Source organism: Orbicella faveolata, unplaced genomic scaffold (assembly GCF_042242905.1).
Source record: "Orbicella faveolata isolate gen_17 unplaced genomic scaffold, um_ofav_v1 contig_27, whole genome shotgun sequence".
Taxonomy (NCBI): Eukaryota; Metazoa; Cnidaria; class Anthozoa; order Scleractinia; family Merulinidae; genus Orbicella; species Orbicella faveolata.
Window position 1 is genome coordinate 7,010,719 of NW_028301555.1, and position 21,202 is coordinate 7,031,920.

Genomic DNA, 21,202 nt, shown 5'->3' on the forward strand with positions numbered 1-21,202 from the left:
CTGGGGATGACGTGACATGTATTTTAGTCACTTAGTTGACCTTATAACTGGTGTTCTCCCTAAACTAACAGTTAAAGTCAGAACGTAAGGTAATAATATTAAGACGCAAAGTAGAAGATTCTCTGCTGTTGATAATTGAAATGCCACGGTGTTTTCGGATTATATATATTATGAGTGAAAAATTAAAACAACAAAAAATAGAGATATTAAAAACTATGTGGGGGATTCTTTTAAAAGCAAATTTAGAGATAGCTGCTGACAGGGGTAATTTCAACAAAGTGTATTTTTGCCACGCGTTGTTTACAATGTCGATGGGATCTTCCTACTTAGGGCATATAGCGCTTTCCAGAATCCCATTTATGTTTTCTAGGACAACAACATGTTCATACAGGAACCAGCAATGACCTATGTGTGATCGATTAAGTTGCTTGTCTGGTGTCTAAAAATGTTCTTAAGCAGCAGCTAACAGCGGTAGTGAGTCGTTAGTGGTGAAGAAACCAAGGATCTTTTCTCTGTGTGGAAGTTACCCCAGAGAATCTCTGTTGTCTGCATCATTAGGTTGGTATTTGTTAACGTAGACATGAGTTTTCTAGCGATCAGATCTGTAAAAAAAAAGATAAAGGAAAGAAACTGCATCCTTTGAATCAAATGTTGGATTTGCCGAATACCACGATTAAGTCAATTCGGCGAAATAGCAAATTTTGGCCGGAAAATATCGAGTATGGGGAGACTGAAACTAAAAAAAATGCAAGTAGTGGTATGGGCTAGTCCAGTACGAATTTGACAGGTAGTGTGATGCAAATGAAGAAGTATTGTTATGGAAAGGAGTTCTATTGTTTTCTCGAGTTTGACGTATCCATGGTAACCAGAAGCCCCGCCCCCTTTGACGTCATTAATCTCGTTTCCGTGTTGACCGAGTAAAAAGCCTGGTTTCTAACATAAACAAAGTAATCACGTAATTTTAAAGTTAACCATTAACTTTAATATCAAATGTTTCCCTAAAATTACAGGACAGAGCCGTGTGCAACTCCCTGGCGTCAATGCAAACCTAGTGAGTTCCTCGTAACCGCATTTTTCCATTTTTACATTAGCTTCTATATGCAGCTTGATTGCTTCATCTCTCTGGATAGAGTAACCTCTTCTGAAGCTGTTCCATTTAGGGTGATCATCCACTCTAGCTTTAGCTGTCACAATGGCGCGGGCGCAGCATAGTTCATCTTTGTTATCGATACTGATGACAGAACCTTTCAAACGTTTGAAAGTTTCTGGATTAGAATGTCCAGGTTTCAATTTTCGTTTCTGACCGCTACCGCGAGGAGATGTACGAACGTGTGTAAAAGATAATTGAAACGAATCATTCATTTCAAAGTTCTCGTTTGAGTTTAACACCTGTGACATTTGCTGCAGCAGACTGTCGACACGATCGCTACCATTTAACCATTCCCCCGCCGGTAACCCTCGATAAGCATAGCTGTTGACTAAGCGATTGCTGGCTAAATTGAAGTAGACACGATCAGCGGCTGGTATCCTGTCTCGGAGAATCAAATTTTGGATTGTTCTATGTAATCCATCAGCAATTGCTGCTGCCAAGTTTTGTTGAGGTATAAATTGTCCCACCTGACGAATGTTGGAGGTGTAGTGACGCTCTCTAACGCCCATTTTTTTGCTGTGACTATCTACGTACGGGTTGAGTACAAATTCGAAGCGTCCAGGTTCTGTGGTAGCAAGACTTCCCCCCATTTGTTCTTGATTAGTGAGTTGACGTTCTGTAGCCTCGGCGACATTTGACAAAATCGTATCATCGATAGAGTCGTCAAGAATCTTGGAGAAAATATAAAATAAAATAAATAACCCGGTTCATCACACATTAAGTACACGAAATGTATTTTTGTTACGACATATTTAATTTACCTGTTGGAAATAACTGATTTCTGGTCCATTCTCAATAGCAATAATGGCCTCCAACAATTCTTCATCGCTTATATCCTCAAAGTGGCTTGACATGGGGCGAAAATCTTATCCAGAGAAACAAAAGTTTAGTCAACAGTCCACCATCTGCAAATGATTTCTATCTAGCGAGTCCCAACTTTATTGGTGTCGTTAACTAATCATATTACAGGAAATGTCGGCACATTTCCAACATCCAATCATATTGCACAAAAACGACATCATATTTTCAACCACCAATCAAGTAACATATGACGTTATTGATCTATCATAATTACATTCACACACGCAGACCACCCGAAAAGTTTACTTAGTTTGTTAATTTAATTTTCCTGTAAATGAATAACAATTCCACAACTCGCATGAAAACAAATGCCTTTATTAGTCTTTTAGCGTCCGTTCAATTCGCCTTAAAAGATAATAGCCTATTCAGTTAAGCTAACAGAGTCTAATCATTCAACGTTTAAGATAATAGTCCATTGTCACATTCTTGCGTTAAGTTTTCAACTCGTATGCAAATTTCGTTATCCCCGCGGCCAATGGGACAAATTATTTGCATCGCACGCTAAACTTAAATTTAGGAGTAACGGTTCCATTGTAACTTTAAGGTTTATAAAATACGATCGGACGAACGCTATAGCTTTGCTTATCCTAAATCCGTCCAGTGTTACTTGTGTTATACTGGTAGAACGTTTCCAAGTCCGTCAGCGAGCTATTCAAAATCAAAAGAACTTCATTTCAAAAACCGTAACCGCCTTCGAATTCCAGACCTGATATAAAGGATTACAGCGAGCTATTCAAAATCAAAAGAACATCTTTTCCAAAACCGTAACCGCCTACAACCTCCAGGTCTGATTGAATCACGTATTGATATAAAAAACACAAAGGTTCATTATCGTTTCCATTCATTATCAGTGACTATTCAAAATCAAAAGAACTTCTATTGAATGCTCATACCTTCCTTGAAATTCCAGGTTGTGATTAAAACATGTAGTGGTATTAAAAAGCACAAAGGCTTATCCTTTCCATTCAATTTCAGTGACCTAATTCAAAATCAAAATAATTTCTTTTCAAAGTCCTTAGCCGTCTTCAAATTTTAGGTCTGATTAAATCATGTAAGTTAAAGTATGAAGTTATCTTTTCCATTCAATTTCAACGACCCATTTCAAAATAACGGTACGGATTTGTATTTGCCCGACATGTACTCCAATTTCAAGTTATATTTATTACCTCGTGAGAATCGTTGTCTTGGTCCGCGTTCTCAATAGAACGGACAGCCGCCAAGAGTGGTTCATCAATTAAATTCATTGCTGGTTTTGAGGACGCTGTCAAACTGAATTTTATGACGCTGCAGTTTTGATAATCGACAATCGATTTTGTGAATAATAAGTGCGCGTCTCCACGTGCTCGAGCACAAAATTAAAAGAACTGGGGAAAGCATGTTGGACCATTGACTTTTATTAATGTGGTGGCTCCTAAAAGAGCCGTTTGGTTCTTACCTACATAAAGTCTGTAGGATTTTAAAAGGTGGCCATACCTTGCTTTCTCTGCTTCAAGAAGACGTGATAAGGTCTAGAGAACGGATACGCCGTAATGACGCGGAATTTGTCGCCGTAGGATTCCTTCCATGAAATTAAACGCAAATCTCGTCCGTGGGAAAACCCCACGGACAGACTCCGATGACTTTCTTCATTTCGAATACGTACATGTAATAGTGGCCATGTCCCGTCTTGTAACCTTCTTCGACGATTTCATAATCGTCACCAGCGACGAAAGTTTTCCTTGCCAGAAAGGCCACAGTTGACGTTAAATTAAACGTCCGCAGGAATTTGGATGCACCGGAAGTCCACTGCAAAACTGCTGGGGTTTATCGATCGATGGTACACTACTGAGGCCATGCTGCGCAGACCCAGAAAAAAATTAGCAAATTTTGTTTTTTTATTTTACAAGAAGACACATGGCTTAAGGTTCCAGGCAGATAGTGCAACTGGCAAATAAGAAATCATCATGGGCAATTTTAAACCAATAGTGCGTGTTCATTGTTTTTAAAAGTGCTTTCACGGCGTTGTTTGTATGAAGACGTGATTGATCATCGCAGTGAAACGCACAACTTAAGCAGTTGTGAAATTAAAGCCTGAAAAAAAATTCAGACCAGAACGGGATTTGAATCCATGGCCTCTGCCATATCGGTGCAGTGCTCTACCAACTGAGCTATATATCAAGCCAATTGGGAACTGGCCACATTGTGAGTTTGTAATATACCCGTAGATATTGAAGAATACAAATGAATATATGAAATTCACATATTTGGACTGCGGAGAATGTTATGAAGACATGATTGATCATCAGGCTTTATTTAATTTCACAACTGCTTAAGAGTGAATGCCTATAAAAATCGACCTAAATCGCCTATCAATGGCACAAGTCGAAAAATTGATTTCGCTTGTATTTTGCCCATAGATAGGTCCTAGTAAGAAAAGAAACGGACCATAGTTAGTTTCTGCTAATACAGCTTTCTTTGGTAAAAATATGTCAAAAACGATTCCGCCCCGATTGGGCTCAAAACCTACTTTCGGTTTTGCTGAATTTTGCGAATATTTGATTGCTTCGCGCTTCGCAGAACAGCTACTTGAGAATCTTTCAATGGATTTTATATTTAGTTCAGGTCTTCGTGGTATGACTGAGCGAAAAATAAAATAAATCGAAGGTAGTTTTGAGCCCGAAACGAGATCAAACAGACACGCAAAATTTTACAATGTGTTGCAACCGAATTATTGCATTAAAACATCGCCATATTTTTCTATGGGCTATAACTTTAAATACCATAAAAACACTTTCTACGGGTTAAACATACACCCAGCTGTTAGGATATCAAAAAATATCTCTGGGCAAATGGTTTTAAGTCGCCCGCCTTGGCCTGTGTTTCTCATAGATTTTGCCCAAAATCCGCCGTTGGAATGTAATCAATTGCGTGACGCGGATAGTCACTCTCGAGTAAATATTCGTCTCCAACAATCCGATGAAAGCAATTTTTGAATCAATGTCTGGATAAAATAATGGAAAATATTTTTTTTGTTTAAGTTAGTATAAATATATGTATATTTTTCGTTTGCATTGCAACACCCACGACATCCCTAATAAAGAAGGTGACTACAGTGCTCCAGGAAATGATTCAGGTGAGTAATTTTTAACTCCCTTGTTTATTTCCACAAGATGGCTCAGTTATTAATTCCACTGATAAGTTACAATACAGTGACAGTTTTAGAGGCACACTTAACCAATCCTCTATAGTTTATGGCAATTGAATCATTGACTGACAAATAAAGTCAAGTGGAAATACCATAAATTCTATAAACTACTAATTGCGTGACGGCATCTCAACTCTTCTAGCTTTGTACAAAATTTGTTTTTACACAATATTGGCCGTTTTCACACTAGAGACGGATAATCCGTCTAGACGGATTATCCGTCTAAATAGACGGATAATCGGACGGATAAAAATAGACGGATCATCCGTCTAAAATGAGCACCGTTCCGTTTTCACACTAAGACGAATTATCCGTAATGGACGGGTTATCCGTCTCTAGTGTGAAAACGGCCATTCTCAAACTCAGCTAGAAAACCCGGAAAGAAAATTAAAATGAAAGTGAATGCAATGAGTGAAGGCTAGCAACTATGAAGAGTAATCTATTCCTTCCAGTCGTTCGCAGTCAGTTTAATCACGTGACTGTCTCTTATTCCCAGATTTCGTTCTTCACAGAAAATATGGGTACACGAGTGTGATTTCTTTATTCAATTCATTACGTCAATACAAAGAAATGCGTATACACGATTTCTCATTAAGAAATAGTTTCTCCAGGAGACAGAAATAGAACTCTTCAGCATTGAGTTTCTTGTCTAAACTAGTTCGGACTTCTCGAGCTCTGATGACAGTGTAAACAAATACAAAAAAAGTTTAAAAACATTTGGCCACGCGCGCGCTGTCTTGCAGGGTCGCTGGTCAAAGCTTTATTGTGTCAAGAAATATTTGTTACAAGTGTTCAAATGCATTTCCTGGAAAATTCTTTGTACAGTACAAGTTAATACTTAATTGATTAAAAATACTTTTACCGTAGGGTATAATCTTTTCATCGCTAGTTCAACTTCACGTGCAGATCGTTATCTGACATTCGATCAAACTTAGTTTTCTATCGAGCCATTCAAGTTCAATTTTCTCTCGCGGGGTCAGCTTGAGAGCTTTAGTCTCGATGAGTTCTTCTTTACTGTGTTCAAAATATAACCATGCTATGCGGTTTTTTTGGTAACTTAATTTTTGCCATTATTGCTCGAATGTTCTGCGGAAATCATCTTAACCGGAAATCGATCCGTCGAAATCAACAAATACAAATTTAATCACTGTAGCGTTCCTTCAGATCACGTAAGGCTACAAACGAACAATATCAACTTGTTATTACGCTTAACAAATGAAGTTAGAACGATTTTCTTTCTAGAACTCGTTCTTGTAATTAAAATGATCAAAGAAAGAACGACAGCTTAAAACGACAACACCCGAACTCCAAGTGAATTGCTTTTAATTGGCGCTTTTAATTAACGAAATTTCTAAAGCAGTGCCTTTCAAATTATTTAAGTTAAAAGTGGTCCATTATGTTTTTCTTTTTTCACCCAAATGTTCTAAGATAGCCATCTGCAGTTTGTTGGAAACGAATTATATATTCAGGGTGACCGTCCGCGTCACGCAATTGTTTACATTCCCACGGCGGTTCAGGAGAAAATTTATGAAAAACACAGGCCAAGGCGGGCGACTTAAAACCATTTACCCAGAGATGTTTTTTGATTTTCAAACAGGTGGGTGTAAAGTTAGCCCGTAGAAAGTGTTTTTATGGCATTTAAAGTTATAGCCCATAGAAAAATATGGTGATATTTTAGTGCTATAATTCGTTTGCAACACATTGCAATATTTTGCGTTTCTGTTCGATCTCGTTTCGGGCTCAAACGAAACCTCGATTTATTTTATTTTTCACTCAGTCATACCATGAAGACCTGAGCTGAATCTAAAAACCATTGAAAGATTCTCAAGTAGCTGTTGTGCGACGTGCGAAGCAATCAAATTTCCAGAAAATTCAGCATAACTGGAAGTAGATTTTGAGCTCAATCGGGGAGAAATCGTTTTTCGCAAATTTCTTCCAAAAAAAGCTGCTTTAGCAGAAACTAACTATGGTCCGTTTGTTCTCTAGCAAGGGCCAATCTTTGGGCAAAAAATGAGCAAAATCGATTTTTCGGCTTGTGCCGTTGTTTGGTCCATATTTGTGGGCAGTGGCTCTTAAATTGTGTGTATAACTGCGATGATCAATCATGTCTACATATCCGATATTCCGTCCTTACCGAGCCTCTTCGTAGGCTACTCAGTCCTTTAATTCTCAACCAACTGCTGTGCGTGTACCTTTGATTAACATCCATACTTGTCTATATGGTAGTGTGACTTTAGATCACTTTTCCTTGCCTCCCCCTAACCTACACACATACAAATATACCATCATAATTAAAGGGACAAATACTGCAGTGTACAATGAAATGTCGTCTGTCTCACGATGCTGTCACCAATGACCCAATCGCCTGATGAAGACTAGCAGCGCGCATTCGAAACATCGCTATAACATCACAACTGATCACATCGTAAGAACAAGGATGATACTTTGGTACTACTAAATATTTAAGATGTGCCATTTTTAAACGTTAACTTTTTACACTTTTAATCTGGTGCAAATTCATTGAAAAGCTTCATCACTAAAGCTGGAAACATTTATTCGCAACTCCCTCTGCTTCTTTTTAACTTGCGTTTACTAGCGTTACAAAGAAAAAATTTAGTCTGGAAAGTCGCTGACTTTCGCACACATTGCGTGCCTTCTCTTGCATGCCTGTAATTGGGCTAAAATATTCCCAATTTCTCGTGTTGACGAATTTGGAGACGATGTCTCACTAAGAGCCTGTCTAAGTTTTACGCAGGATGCCTGAAGGCATTACGCGTGATCAGTTTAATTCTTTGTGTACCGCTTCTTGGAATACACGGACACTGAAGCATAGATTCCCGTTAATTCATCCAGTGTTATCCTCCATTGAGTGCGCAAATTTCACCTGGAGCCGATTATAAGGTACTGTGTGTCCCTCAGTTGATGTCTCATTAAGCTAAACTAGCAGTCAGTTGTACTTTCTTGACGTTCATAGCATGTTTCGGAGATTCGGAGTTAATCAACTGATAAATTTTAAACTGTGACTGCTTACATTCTGATGTTGGCGTTCTTGCCAGGCAGTATAATTTATCAACGTTATTGTCAATGTATGTTACGAATTCTCTGAAGTTATTGTATGTAGTTCAATTCTTATGTCAAGGTAAGTGGCAACTTGAAAAAGACTAGTAACTTCATAATCAAAAAAGGCTGCGAAACGCGGGTTCAGAAATGCTTTCCACTTCTAACAAAAGACTTAGCCAGTTTTGCCTTTGTGCTGAAGCGAAAAAGAATGGGAAAACTGGGCAAATGTTTAGTTCAAAAGGATGAATTTATATGAAAGTCTCACGTTCTATCAGTTTTATCGAGCAGATAGTAAGTTTCGCCTACCGAAGTACTTTCACTTTTGATCTTACAGAGTCATAATACATTGTTAACAAAAGCGTTCTGTGGGTCTTGTGTTCTTGCGTTCTTGTATCGAGCCTCGCTGATGCAAAACGTGTTAGGCAGCCAGACATCAGAAAATTACTCGAGAATTTGACAACTTCTCTGACTCACATATTGAGTTGGATCGACTTTTTTTCACTGGGTACATTTAGAAGACCGCCAAGTTCAGATTTTTGGAATTATAGTCACGATTGAAAATCGACTCAACAATTTCGATTTCGAGTCTTTTCACTTAAGCAACAATGAGCTGTCTGGTCACAGACCAATGTAATTATCTAGCCATGCATGTAGCTTATGGAGGTGCATTGTTTCGATGGACATAAGTGTTGCAAGGTATCCCGACGTGCCGAACAAACATCCCTTCGAGAGTGAGTAGCAATGCTTTCAGTCTCTGAATGATACGGAAACTGCGATTAGTACTGGCAATGTGGACCAGCCTGGTCCGAGTGCGACTTTAGTTTTAGGTTTTATGCAGGATGCCTGAAGGCGTTACTCGTAATCAGTTTGTTCCCCCGGGGGAGGTACTTTGGGAATTTCTGGGTGGGGATGTGCCGCTGGGACCATGGAACCCTTAGCCTATACCAGAGCTAGTTCAGCTGAATTTTGCTACCCTATACTAGAGTAAACTCCCCAAATCCCCCATCTATCGACACTGTTGAGGCTGATTTGCGTAAATTTAAACTTGCTGATTTGATTTTTTTTTTTTATATTTTTGAGTGGCAATTCCTGGTTTCCTTAGTCTAGATAAAATCTTCAACCAACTAGTCAGTTTTGTGAAAAATGATACCCTATTCTAGACCCAAACGCTCTGATTTATATACCCTATCCTAGAGTAAACTGCTTGAAAACCATACCCTTCACAGCGGCACATACCTATATAGCCCGTATATGGCAGTGCCCCCCCCCCCGGGTTTGTTCCATTCGTTATGCACGACGTGCAATCTGCTTTCCATAGATTCCGTCAAGTCATGTAGTTTCATCGTGAATTGGGTGCGCAGGTTTGACCTGGGGTGGATTAAGGTACCGTATATCTCTCATTTGATGTCTCATAAAGACAAATTAGCGGTAAATTGCTCTTTTTCCCGACTTTCTTGACGTTAATTTACACCATGGTTAAGAGGTTCGGAGTTAATCAAGTGATCAATAAACAACTACTCTTTACACTTGTTGGCGTTCTTCCAATCCGTAGATACACGTACTGACTCCTCTGTAGTTATCGTATCTTGTTTAACAATTTGATCAAATTTAGAGACAACATGAAAAAGAATGGAACTTCATAATCAACTAATACTGCGTAATGCAGGTTTAGGAATGCTTTCCACGGCCAATGAATTCCATTCAAATGTCTCCAGTTTTGGTAGTGCCTTGAAGAGAAGGAGATTCCGAATTCATAAAGATGGCAAACGAAAACTGAGCTAAAGTCAACCTTCACAGTCCGGTTGTTCAAAAGAGGGTTAAATAAACCTTGGATTAGAGTTAATCTGTAGAATTCTCTAACCAAGGTGAAACTTTGTTGAAAGCAGGGTTTTTGCGTTGGTTCGTTATTCTTGGCTAACTCGAGAAATGTCAGAAATCAAATTTCAGAGAAATTAGTTCGCGATTTTCAGATTTCCATACACGCACTTTAATTACTTGCGCAATCATAGTTTGGCGCCATTTCAAAATCGAAAATTGTAAAGTACCTTTTCTCGACGCCTAATTTTAAGATCTCTTTTTCTGGAAAGTTGTTTGTTATGTCTCGCAAAACAATTGATAGCATGCATACATTTATTCATCGGGTAAAATGTTTATAATATTCCGTGTTGACGAATTTGGAGACGACGACTTACTTAGAGCCTGTCTACGTTTTATGCAGGCTGCCCGAAGGCGTCACGCGTAATCGATTGGTTCCATTCATGTGGAACGCTTCTTGAAATGCACTCCGACACATAGATTCCCATAAAATCATTTAGTTTTATCGTCAATTGAGCGCACAATTTTTACCTAGAGTCCAGAAAGGTACTGTTTGTTCCTCATTTGATGTCTCTTGAAAAATTAGCGAGCAATTGTCCTTTTTTAAGGGTTCCCTTTGGTTTGTCGCATGTTTGCGGAGTTAATCAACTGATAAGACAATACTTATTGTTTATAGTCTGCTTTCAATGTTGGCGTTGTTACAGAATCAGTAGTTTGTCAATCTTGTTTCAATGTATGTATTAGTGACAATTAATTTGAAAAACACTGGTAACTTGATAATCACCAAGCGCTTTGGAATGCATGCTTTCCAATGCTGATGTTACAACATTGAGACTTCGTCTATTTTTCCATCAGTTGTGTCGAGTTCGAGGAGGAGCGAAATTGGAATTCACAAAGTTGGTAAGCAAGAACTGATCAAAAGTATAGTTTAACAAGGTAAGCTTTGCAAAATTAGCTATCTGTTTTATTTAGCGGGTAGTAAGTTTTCCCTTACTGAAGCACTTTCACTTTTGCTTTTCCATACTTATAATACAATGTACAAAAAGCCAGCCCGGTGGGTTGCAGAGATTTGAATCGAGAATAGCTTATTAAAAAGCGCATAAGTCGGGGTACAAACCTATTATTTCGGACTTTTGTAACGCTGGCATGGTCAGTAATGAAATGTGTATAAAATTAAGGAATAGTGAAAATGGACAAGAAATGCCGCTCATTTAACTATGAACAGAAAGGAAATTTAATATTTAGTAATGAGTGTCATCTATTTCTAGTGATGATTTTTCACATTCGCCAAGAGATATTTTACGCACTTTGTATTAAGCTACCGAAAGTCAAGAAAGTGGCGTCAGACCGCCAATTACGAGACTTCAGAAAATTATTCACACATTTGACAACTTCCTCTGGCTCACATATTGAGTTGGGTCGACCTTTTTCTGTAGGTGCATTGAGAGCGCCGTCCGTTGCAAACTGAAATATACGAACATGCAGTTTTAAGCTTATTTTCGAGATTAGTGTGGAAATTGAATACAGTATTCGGTAATTTCAATTTCGAATCTAGATCACTTAAAGAACGCTGAATTGTCTTGTTCGGACCATTGTAATTATATGCAGCCATATTTGTGGGAGGCCCATTGTTTCACTGGATATAATAAGTGCTGTAAGGTATCCAGCAGTGACCAAACATCCCTTCGAGTGGGAATAGCAATGCTTCCAGTTAATGAATGATACGGAAACTATGATTGTGGACCAATTTGGTCCTTGTGCGACTTTAGTTTTAGGTTTTATATAAGATGCCCGAAGGCGTTACGTGATCAGTTTGTTCCATTCTCTCGAATTTCCTGTGAACCGTTTCTGAGAATGCACGCCGACGCATATTCCGCTTTCCATAAATTCACCGACATTGCGTCATTCAGTTTAATCGTATTAATCTAGCGGCAGAGTTTTCGCCAGGAGCCGATCAAGTCGATCAAGGTACTGCATGTCGCTCAGTTGATGTCTCTTTGAGGTAAATCAACAGGCAATTGTACTTTTGCAGGGTTTCTTTATGTTTATACCTTGTTTAAGAGATGAGGAGTTAATCAACTGATCATTGAACAATCTAATGTTTACGGTCTGTTTTCAATGCTTGCGTTCTTTATCATCTTGCTGTAAATGTATGTTGTCGAATTCTCTGTGGTTATCATATGCAGTTTAATACTTTGATCAAGTTGAGTGACAATGAACTTGAAAAAGACTTGTGACTTCTCATAATTAATAGACCAACACTTATTGTGGAATGCGTCTATTGTGGAATGATTGCTATTACTGATATTATAGAGACTTTGCCAGTTGTTCAAAAGTCGTCATGAATTCGAGGAGAAGCAAAATTCGAATTCACAAAGCTAGAAAACTGGAAAATTTGGAAGGTTCTCAATTTACTTTATCAGGCGGATAGCATGGGTTGTAAGGTTTAACGCCAACCGAAGCACTTTCACTTTTGATTTTCTCATAATTATAATACATTTTTAAAAGAAGCATTCTGTGGATCTTGTGTTCTTGTGTTCTTGTATCGAGCCTGGCTGGTTAAAACGCTCACATGCAAGTCTTTAGCAGAGATCTATTATTTCGGACTTTTGTAACACTGATATAGCCCGTTGGAAAATGTGTATAAATTTGTAATGCCCAAGAAATGCATGCTCATTTAACCACGTTCAGTAATGAATGTCATATCTATTTCTCGTGATGATTTTTCACATTCTCCAAGAGAGACCTTATGCACTTTGTAGTAAGCTAAGGAAAGTCAAGAAAGTGGCAGAAGACCGTCAATTACGAGAATTCAGAAAATTACTCAAAAATTTGATAACTTTCTTTGACTCTCATTGAATTGGGTCGACTCTTTTCTGTAGTTGCATTGAGAAGAGCGTCCGTTGCAAATTAAAACATACCAACATCCAGTTCTAAGCTTTTTTTCGAGTTTTTCGATAGTAACGTGCACAACTGAACACATGCAGTATTCGGAAATTTGTTTGAACAATGCTGAGTTGTTTTGATGTGTCAGACCGTTGCAATTATCTAGACATGTTTGTGCGGCGCACTTCGAAAGTAGTTTAGATTATGGAGAATATAAAGAATATTCAGGTTAATTTGACCTACATTCGTTTTAAGAGTATTGAGGTGACGTTTGCAGTAAACAAGCAAAGATGTTAAATCCGTCACTGGTAGTGACAGGACCATTAAAGTATTGTTCAGGGTTTCTGATCAATCTGCGTGTCTAGATTTTTTGGCTGCGAGTCGAGAAAATGGTAGCCTTCTTCAGACTATATACAACCTTCACAGTCCGGTTGTGCAAAAGAGGGTTTCATTAACCTTGGATTAGAGCTAATCTGTAGAAATCTCAAACCTAGGGTGAAATTTCGTTGTTCAAAGCAGGGTTTGTGGGTCGGTTTGTTATCCTTGGCTAACTCGTGATATTAGTTTTCTGCGAGGTTAAGCTGGTGCCAGAGTGAAACGCACGCGTTTGATACCTCTCCTTAACTGAAATATTAATACTTTGTTACTGGCTGTGAGGCCCAAATCCTCCATGCCAGCAACCAAAAGCTTCCCTTATATGCTGGTTACCTGTTGCTCATTATGCCAGAAATATCAGAATCAAATTTCAAAGAAATCAGTCCACATTTTTCAGATTTGTATACACGCACGTGAATTACTTGCGTCATCAATATTGGACACTTTTTCAAAATCGAAAATTGTTAAGTAACTTTTTTCCGCCTCATTTTAAGATCTCTTTTTTCTGGGTTGTATTTTGGCTATGTCTCTCAAAACAATTGCGTGAATACATTTATTTATCAGATAAAATGTTCATAATTTCCTGTGTTGACGCAAGTTTTTCGCAGGCTGCTCCAAGGCCTTGCGCGGGGTCAGTGGGTTCCATGCAGCAATCTTGTTCAACATTTCTTGAAATGCATTCCGACGCATTGATTCCCATAAACGCATTCAGTTTTATCGTCTCTTGAGCGCACAATTTTCACCTGAGGCCGATAAAGGTACTGCTTGTTGCTCAGTTGATGTTTTTGAAAAATTAGCGGAAAATTGTCATTTTTTTGGCCGGTTTCCTTACGTTTATAGCACGTTTGCGGAGTTAATCATCTGATTAGTCAACACTTACTGTTTATAGTCTGCGTCGATGTTGACGTTATTTTGTCAATCTTGTTTTAAATGTATGTTATTGAATTCTCTGAAGTTATCGCATATAGTTTGATCAAGATTAGTGTCAATTAATTTGCAAAAGACTGTTAACTTCATAATCGCCAAACGCGGTGGAATGCATGCTTTCCACGACTGATATTACAACATTGAGACTTCGCCAGTTTTTCCATCAGTTGTGTTGAATTCGAGGGATAGCAAAATTCGAATCCTTAAAGTTGGTAATCGAGAACTGAGCAAAAGTTTAGTATAACAAGATAAGCTGTGGAAAGTTGTCTATCTATTTGATTAAGCGGGTAGTGAGTTTTCCCTTTCAGAAGCACTTTCACTTTTGATTTTACTTAGCTCTTATTAACCGAGCTGGAGGTCTGTATGGGAGAATCTTGACCGAGGTCGTGAGTACAGACCGAGGTCAAGATTCTCCCATACAGACCGACTTAGCTCGGTTAATAAGATGTTTATTACATGGCAAAGAAAAAGACTTTAATAGCTGGTTTTCACATGACGTCACTAAAATTCGAACTACAAAACTATTGATCTTCTTGAGATTTTACTTTAATGATGTATAAGAGCAGCTGAAAACTAATATTCATACAAATTTTCGCTCCGAATGGGTTCTTGGTTTTGTGATACAGTACGCTTGAATTTCTAAGCTTTTGCGTGACGCGGCATTTACATGACGGCCTAGAGAGCTGTCATGATGCTTAAAAAAGTGACTAATTTCGGGGAACTTGGCTATCTGAACAGTTCATGTCTTAGAAAAAGTGTATTATACCACATTCTGTCCGTCATACCTGGTTTCGAAATCTCGTTTCTGGAGCTTGATTTTCAACGAAGATTTTCATCTTCACAGTACACGCTGTGAGTGGTGGATAATGGTCCTGCCGTGCAGTTGAACATTTACTTGAAGCTAATCCGCCGTTGTCTGTGGATCTCGTGCCCTGTTTCCACATTATGGACAAGTACTTCGTGCCCAAACGTTACAAAAGATGGAAAATGGTTGTAAATCGTGAGCTTCTGTGGAAGCAATCTTTTGCTATACAGGACATTGAAAACAACGATTACATTACATGGACCGGGAAGACCATGGCTGCAGGCATGAACTTCTTAGGCCCGGGTCCAACGCCTTACTTCACATGAGCTGAACCTGATGACAGGTTGGGTCGACTCAAATAATTAAAAAAACGCCTGTTTGAGTCAAACGTCGAACTTAATTCAGTCCAACCGATCTGCTAGACCAAATAAATAACAAAAGCGGTCTTGTTCAGTGGTTTTTCAAGGTAAAGTCAAAATGGCGCCCTTAGACCTTTGATTATGCGTTGCTTCGACTCATGTGAAGATCACCGTTTGACCCAAAGTCGGTCTTCAGGCGTTATTCACGGCTGGCCAGGCGTGAAGAACGCCTCAGCCGCTCCAAATAAAATCAGTCGAACTTAACTGGGTCAAACGCCGAACTACACATGAGCCTAATTGGTTAAATTGGGTTCGGCTCATGTGAAGTACTGCGTTTGACCCGGGCCTTAGGACCATCAAAACCATCGTTAGAAAAGGCTTGTATTCTTCGCTTGTTGAGCTCATACCATGTAAAGCATGCCTTTCTGCACTACCTTGCGAATCCTCGGTCGATCCTCGGAATTGGAGCGGTGAGGACTCTCTGGAGAATCATTTTCTTGGATTTATGAGTTAATTGTGCGGTTTGCTGACAAAAGGTTCAATCCCACTCTTCTGGGAGGCACATTTCAACTTTCTGGAAAACATGCCAAATCCAGGAAATATTAATCTTTTGGCTTTTCGCTGTGCAAGGATCGTTAATGCCATTCTTCAGGGCCAACTTCATGTTGTTTAGTAGAATAAAGAATTAACTATGGTCTGATTGAGTAGTTGGCTTGGTTCACACTAGCAACATGTAAAGACATTACTTAAAATTAACTAACTGGCCTCCTATTAATGTTTTGGCCTCTGGTGTGAACAATACAACAAAATCAGTGGCATAGCAGGAACATAATGACAAAAGCGTAAAACTGTTTTTTTTTTCTTTGCGTTATGTCCGTGTCGTAATGCCATTAGTATGAACTTAATACCAGGCTTGATAGCAGCAGTGAACACACAAGAACATGTCCAGCCAGTAGGTGTTCATATAGTTTTTGCTAAACATCAAGAAGTATGGTTACATTTTACATTATCATATTTTGTGTCATAGTTTCCAAATGACATTAGATTAGTTTCTCAAATGATTCCTGATCTTGAAAAATATCACTAAAAGGTTATTAGAAGATCGCTAGACTCAGAGACGCTTTTGAAGAAAATACTTGTAATTTTGGTTGAGGTGGAGTTCCATGTAGTTAATTAACTAATTAATTAATTTTTATCCGAAATTAAATTACCTCAAATACGAAATTATACTGCGAGTAAATCATTGAAAGTGATTAACAGAAAACTCCTAGAATAGCATTTTTATGTGATTATATTTTGGATAGAAAACTATATCACATTTAAGAGAAAATGGTGACAAAATATTTTTTCTTATTCTTACAAACAGTTTCTTCTTGGTCTACCTAGCAGATATAAATTAAAACACTTCACCTTTTACATCTCAGATCGAGATTCTTAAAACTGTCAGCTTGATTGCTACTTTTACATGAAGGTCGGCACATAGTCCCTACAAGTCGCGGGGACAAGTCCCGTCGGGTGAACTGGCCATCTTTGCTCCAAAATCTAGTGGCAGGGACCTGCGAATAGTCCCACGAAGTCAAACCAGTTTGAATTTTTGGACTTGTTCCTCAAAACGCTTCGTGTGAACTGTTCGCGGGAAAAGTTCCTGCGGCCAGTCCCTTCGTGTAAATTCTTCAGGGGACCAGTTGCAGGGACTAGTGTGTGCCGACCTTAACTGATGAATGCGTAGAAAATGGTCCAGTGGTGATTGACCGAATGGGCGAGCAAATGAAGAACTAGTAGAGTGAGAAAATCAAGAGAAATTGAAATTCTTAGTGCTTTGAAAGCTTTGAAAGCACTATAAGCTCGAGCATATTTTGTCCCGGGGTGGATGGATTTCATTAGTTCCAGAGAATTAGGACAATTTTTCTGAGAAAAACCGGAAGTCGCGTGGCAAGATCCGAGAGGGACTTGATTGGCTGAAAATGCCATCGAGTTGGCACTATGCTCATCAAAACATTTATTCTCCTGATATTTAGTATAATCTTTTTGAATTAGATTAACTAACTCTCACAATTTCGCGATTTCACGCCTTTCAAAAACCAGGTAAGTTGATCGCGATTGTTCCTTACTACTGTATTTGTAAGAAGAGCACGCTTTTTCTAAGGAAAGTATTATTATTTTTGTTCACAGTGTGCTATTAAATATGGTAGCTTATTTATGCAGAGTCTTTCTTCCGTCGTTCGATATCAAACGAACTAGATAAGTTGTTTCCGATTGGAACATATCTACTGATGCCTTAATTTTAATTTCTGCTTGATTACGCAGACAGCTTTGAGAGTTATCGATGTAGATATTACTGTTTTCAGAAGTGATTTCAACTGAGCAATCCTCGCTTTAGACTATTTTGAATTTTAAACGCCATCTTAATCCTTCGATGCTGTGGGACCACTCTGTTCAGTAGTTTTTATCCGATCAAAAAGTCTCATTTTAAGGACGCATTAAAATGTAGTCGTACTCGTTTGATAGTTAAAGTATTCCCTTTATTTCGGCGGATGATAGCCTGAAATCATGGGTAGATGTAAATTTGTGCTTTAAAGTTAAATATGGCGTTCTCCGATTAAAGTACATCGTTCGCACTTTGTACATTTACAGCGACTAGTTTGGCTGTAAATAGATTATTTACATCTGCGTTCAGACGTTCTGACGTGCTGACGTGCGCACGTAACTGAAGTTAACTGACGCTTGGTGAAAGGTTGGGAGTAAAACCTGATGAACGTACCCATTCCTCGTTTATGGCATATTGCAGATCTAGGTCAAACCAAATTGCATCTCATTGTGGCTGAATAAGGCATGGTGGTGAGGGTTATGTCGAGGAATAAATTTGGAAAATTGAACTCCGCACATGATTTATTCGGCTTTCATTATGTGCGGTTTGCGCACTTTGTTGTCTCACAGAGGGCTACTGCAAAGAGGTCAATCAACTCCGGCCAGCATCATACAAACTGACCTCGCTATAAAGGATGTGCACAAGACACAAGAAATTAACTGAAAATTAAATTCCGCTTTTTGGGCTGTCAAATCAGCTTTAAGGGCTTGTTGTACTCTTCTGCGCATGTGCGGCGATTTTGTTTTTGGACCGTCAGTGAAATTTTCAAAGCTAGCTTCGATGTGAAACATCCTCATCAATCTATCTTGTGGGGGCTGTGAAAGTTTTAGTAACATGCGGTTTTCAGGAAATTGTTTGTCATTTAAGGGTTTTTATAACATATTTTGGTGTTTTTGTTTACGTGAAGAATTGGTTGTCGTCGAAAGATGGTGTGCAACCCAGCTCGTTCCATACAAAGATTATTATAAAACCGCTCGAGAAAATCGGAAATTGTTCCGGGGAGGGCGAGAATGGTGCTTAGTCGCACCATTCACCTAGCGCGGCGCGAAAGCGGAGAACCAATGACCTCTGTTTACTGAAGCTTGCGGGATTTTATCTTATTTTGTATGTTTTATCTTATTTTGCCTCAGACAATGTGGGTTTGGAACTGGCTGGTAGGAGACGACACATTAACAAGGAAACTTCGTAATTATTCTGCCAAGCATGTGAAGATTTCCGAAGCTGACATGACTCTTACAAAAAAGCTGGTGAAAGATTACGTTGAAAACCAGGTCATGTGGTACTGTCGAAAGAAATCCTCGCTTCCCATTCTGAGGCTGGAGTACACCGGAAGCGTGTACGAAAGGCTGAAGACAGAAGCTGCTGATGAAGTGGACGTCATGGTCGTACTGAAAACCACCGCGCCGTGGTTATGGGGTGATCCGGAAGTCATGGTGGAAGACACAGATGTACCTGGGTACGTACGGCTGAAGGCAAGATTGGACACAAAATTTCGCAGGTACGCAGGACCTGAAGGTTACATACATCCTGAGCGGCTTCGCAATGGCTGGTTCTACAGTCTTGTCGAACAAGCAATAAATGATTTCAGATCTAGATCACCGCGTTCTGATGTTGATATGGTTGTGCGAGCCCACGGGCCAGCTGTTCAGCTGGATATCTTCAAGAAGGAATCTGGTATGATGTTGTTGTCAGCAGATCTGGTTCCTTGCTTTCAAATCGGAGCAGACAGCTTCTATGTGGCCAAGCCCTATAGAGGACGAAGATGCGTTTCTAGTCCTGGTCTTCTTTGGAGGCAGTCGTTTTCATTGAAGGAAAAAAGCATCTTAGAATACATGGATAGAGATCATGGCTGTAGGCACGAGCTCCTCAGAATCGTCAAAACCATCGTGAACAGGGAGCGAACCTCGCTCGGTAGACTCGAGTCGTACCACTTGAAGACAGCCTACATGCATTATATAAAAGAAAAACGTGGAAACTGGACCAGCCGGAACTCGCTGGGGGAACACTTTGTTGGCTTTCTTGGGGAGCTGCAGAAGGCCCTGGAGAATGGAAATCTTACGCACTACTGGCTGGGTGGCGTAAACGTTCTGGAAGACATTGATGAGGTGGTGATGAAGAACATGGCATATCGTCTGAAAAGGATCCTGAATAGCGAAGTGGAAAGGGATCGGATTCTTGAATAGCGAACAGTTTCGCTATTTTTCATTGTTTTCAAACAGACAATGATCTCATCGAACTCTACACCCTCCTCTTATTTAGGCCTAACAAGCAAACTAAGCGAAAGAAAAGAACTAGTGAAATTTAGGATAGGCAATCACAAAGTAAGAATTGAGACTGGTGGATGCCCTATTTGTGCATCTAATCAAATTGAAGACGAATCTCACTTTCTAAAATATTGCAATAAATACTCTATTCTAAGAAACAAATTTTATGAAAAAAATAGAACATATCATTCCGACTTTTGAACAATTATCTTCGTTAAGAGCCATTAGCGAACTTATGACTTCTTCAAATCATTATATTAATATTTAATTAGCAAAATTTATTTCATCTTGCTTTGATCTACGCAATATTCTACTTTCAAATCAAACCAATGTAACTTGATTGCTGTATCATGACATTATTATATGATCACGATAGTCGTTACTGTTTTAGTTTTAGTCTACAAAAGCTTTTGCAACACTGTATGTATTTATGGTCATGCAAATAAAGCTACTTGTAGTTGTTGTTGTTGTTGTTGTTGTTGTTGTTGTTGTTGTTGTTATCTAGCTTATTACCAGGTTACAAGACATAGTAACAAATCGGGGATTTAATTTATACATATGAGCTATTGTAAAATTCGTTAGAAGGGCTAATGATATCATTTTAACAAACATTTCGAATTGCAACTACAGTTTACCGTGCGTGAAAACCATACAAGAAATACGTTAGCATTCTAGAACCCAGACCCTTGGCTTTCTCGACAGGGTCATGCACAAAAGAGAAGAGCTCTGGGGTCGAAAACGATACATTTGTGTCTTGTCTGATATAATCGTATATGCGGCTGGCTTTTTTCCGAATGCCGAACTAGAGATGACGTGGCAACCAAACGATACCAAACAGGGGATGACGTGACATGTATTTTAATCAGTTAGTTGACCTTACGATCGGTGTTCTCCTAAAACTAACCGTCGAAGTCAGAACGTAAGGTAATAATAAGAAGCAAAGTAGAGGATTCTCTGCTGTTGTTAACTGAAATGTCAAGGTGTTTTCGGATTATATTATGAGTGAAAAATTAAAACAAAAAAAATTAGAGATATTACATGTAAAAGTGTTGTGGGGGATTCTTTTAAAGCAAATTTAGAGATAGCTGCTGACAGGGGTAATTTCAACGGAGTGTATTCTTGCCACGCGTTGTTTACAATGTCGATGA

General features: G+C 38.9%; 2 protein-coding genes across 4 annotated transcripts; one reads left to right on the forward strand and one right to left on the reverse strand.

Moving 5' to 3' along the window:
* Nucleotides 1-730: 730 nt before the first annotated feature.
* Nucleotides 731-2,748, reverse strand: LOC149107405 (uncharacterized). Its single transcript, XM_089297205.1, has 2 exons — nt 1,912-2,748; nt 731-1,821 (listed from the first exon to the last, which is right to left on the reverse strand). The coding sequence occupies exons 1-2, from the start codon at nt 2,002-2,004 to the stop codon at nt 952-954; spliced, it is 963 nt and encodes a 320-aa protein (XP_089153331.1). The 5' UTR covers nt 2,005-2,748; the 3' UTR covers nt 731-951.
* A 5,093-nt stretch (nt 2,749-7,841) lies between these two features.
* Nucleotides 7,842-20,513, forward strand: LOC110049474 (cyclic GMP-AMP synthase-like receptor 3). 3 transcript variants are annotated; one of them, XM_089296914.1, is made up of 3 exons: nt 7,842-8,096; nt 10,926-11,006; nt 18,921-20,513. In XM_089296914.1, exon 3 carries the CDS (start codon nt 18,924-18,926, stop codon nt 19,971-19,973), a length of 1,050 nt encoding a protein of 349 aa, XP_089153040.1. In that variant the 5' UTR covers nt 7,842-8,096; nt 10,926-11,006; nt 18,921-18,923; the 3' UTR covers nt 19,974-20,513. The 3 variants fall into 3 exon arrangements, with proteins under 3 accessions (XP_089153040.1, XP_089153039.1, XP_089153041.1); XM_089296913.1 differs by lacking the exons at nt 7,842-8,096; nt 10,926-11,006 and adding an exon at nt 11,687-12,072; XM_089296915.1 differs by lacking the exons at nt 7,842-8,096; nt 10,926-11,006 and adding an exon at nt 17,418-17,507.
* The last annotated feature ends 689 nt before the right edge of the window (nt 20,514-21,202 follow it).

What these genes read in the sequence shown, in the direction of transcription:
- LOC149107405 (XM_089297205.1), bottom strand. Translation starts at nt 2,004, where the DNA reads ATGTCAAGCCACTTTGAGGATATAAGCGATGAAGAATTGTTGGAGGCC. An exon ending in AAATCAGTTATTTCCAACAG is followed by an intron (nt 1,822 to 1,911) that starts GTAAATTAAATA and finishes ATTTTCTCCAAG; the next exon opens with ATTCTTGACGACTCTATCGA.
- LOC110049474 (XM_089296914.1), top strand. Translation starts at nt 18,924, where the DNA reads ATGTGGGTTTGGAACTGGCTGGTAGGAGACGACACATTAACAAGGAAA.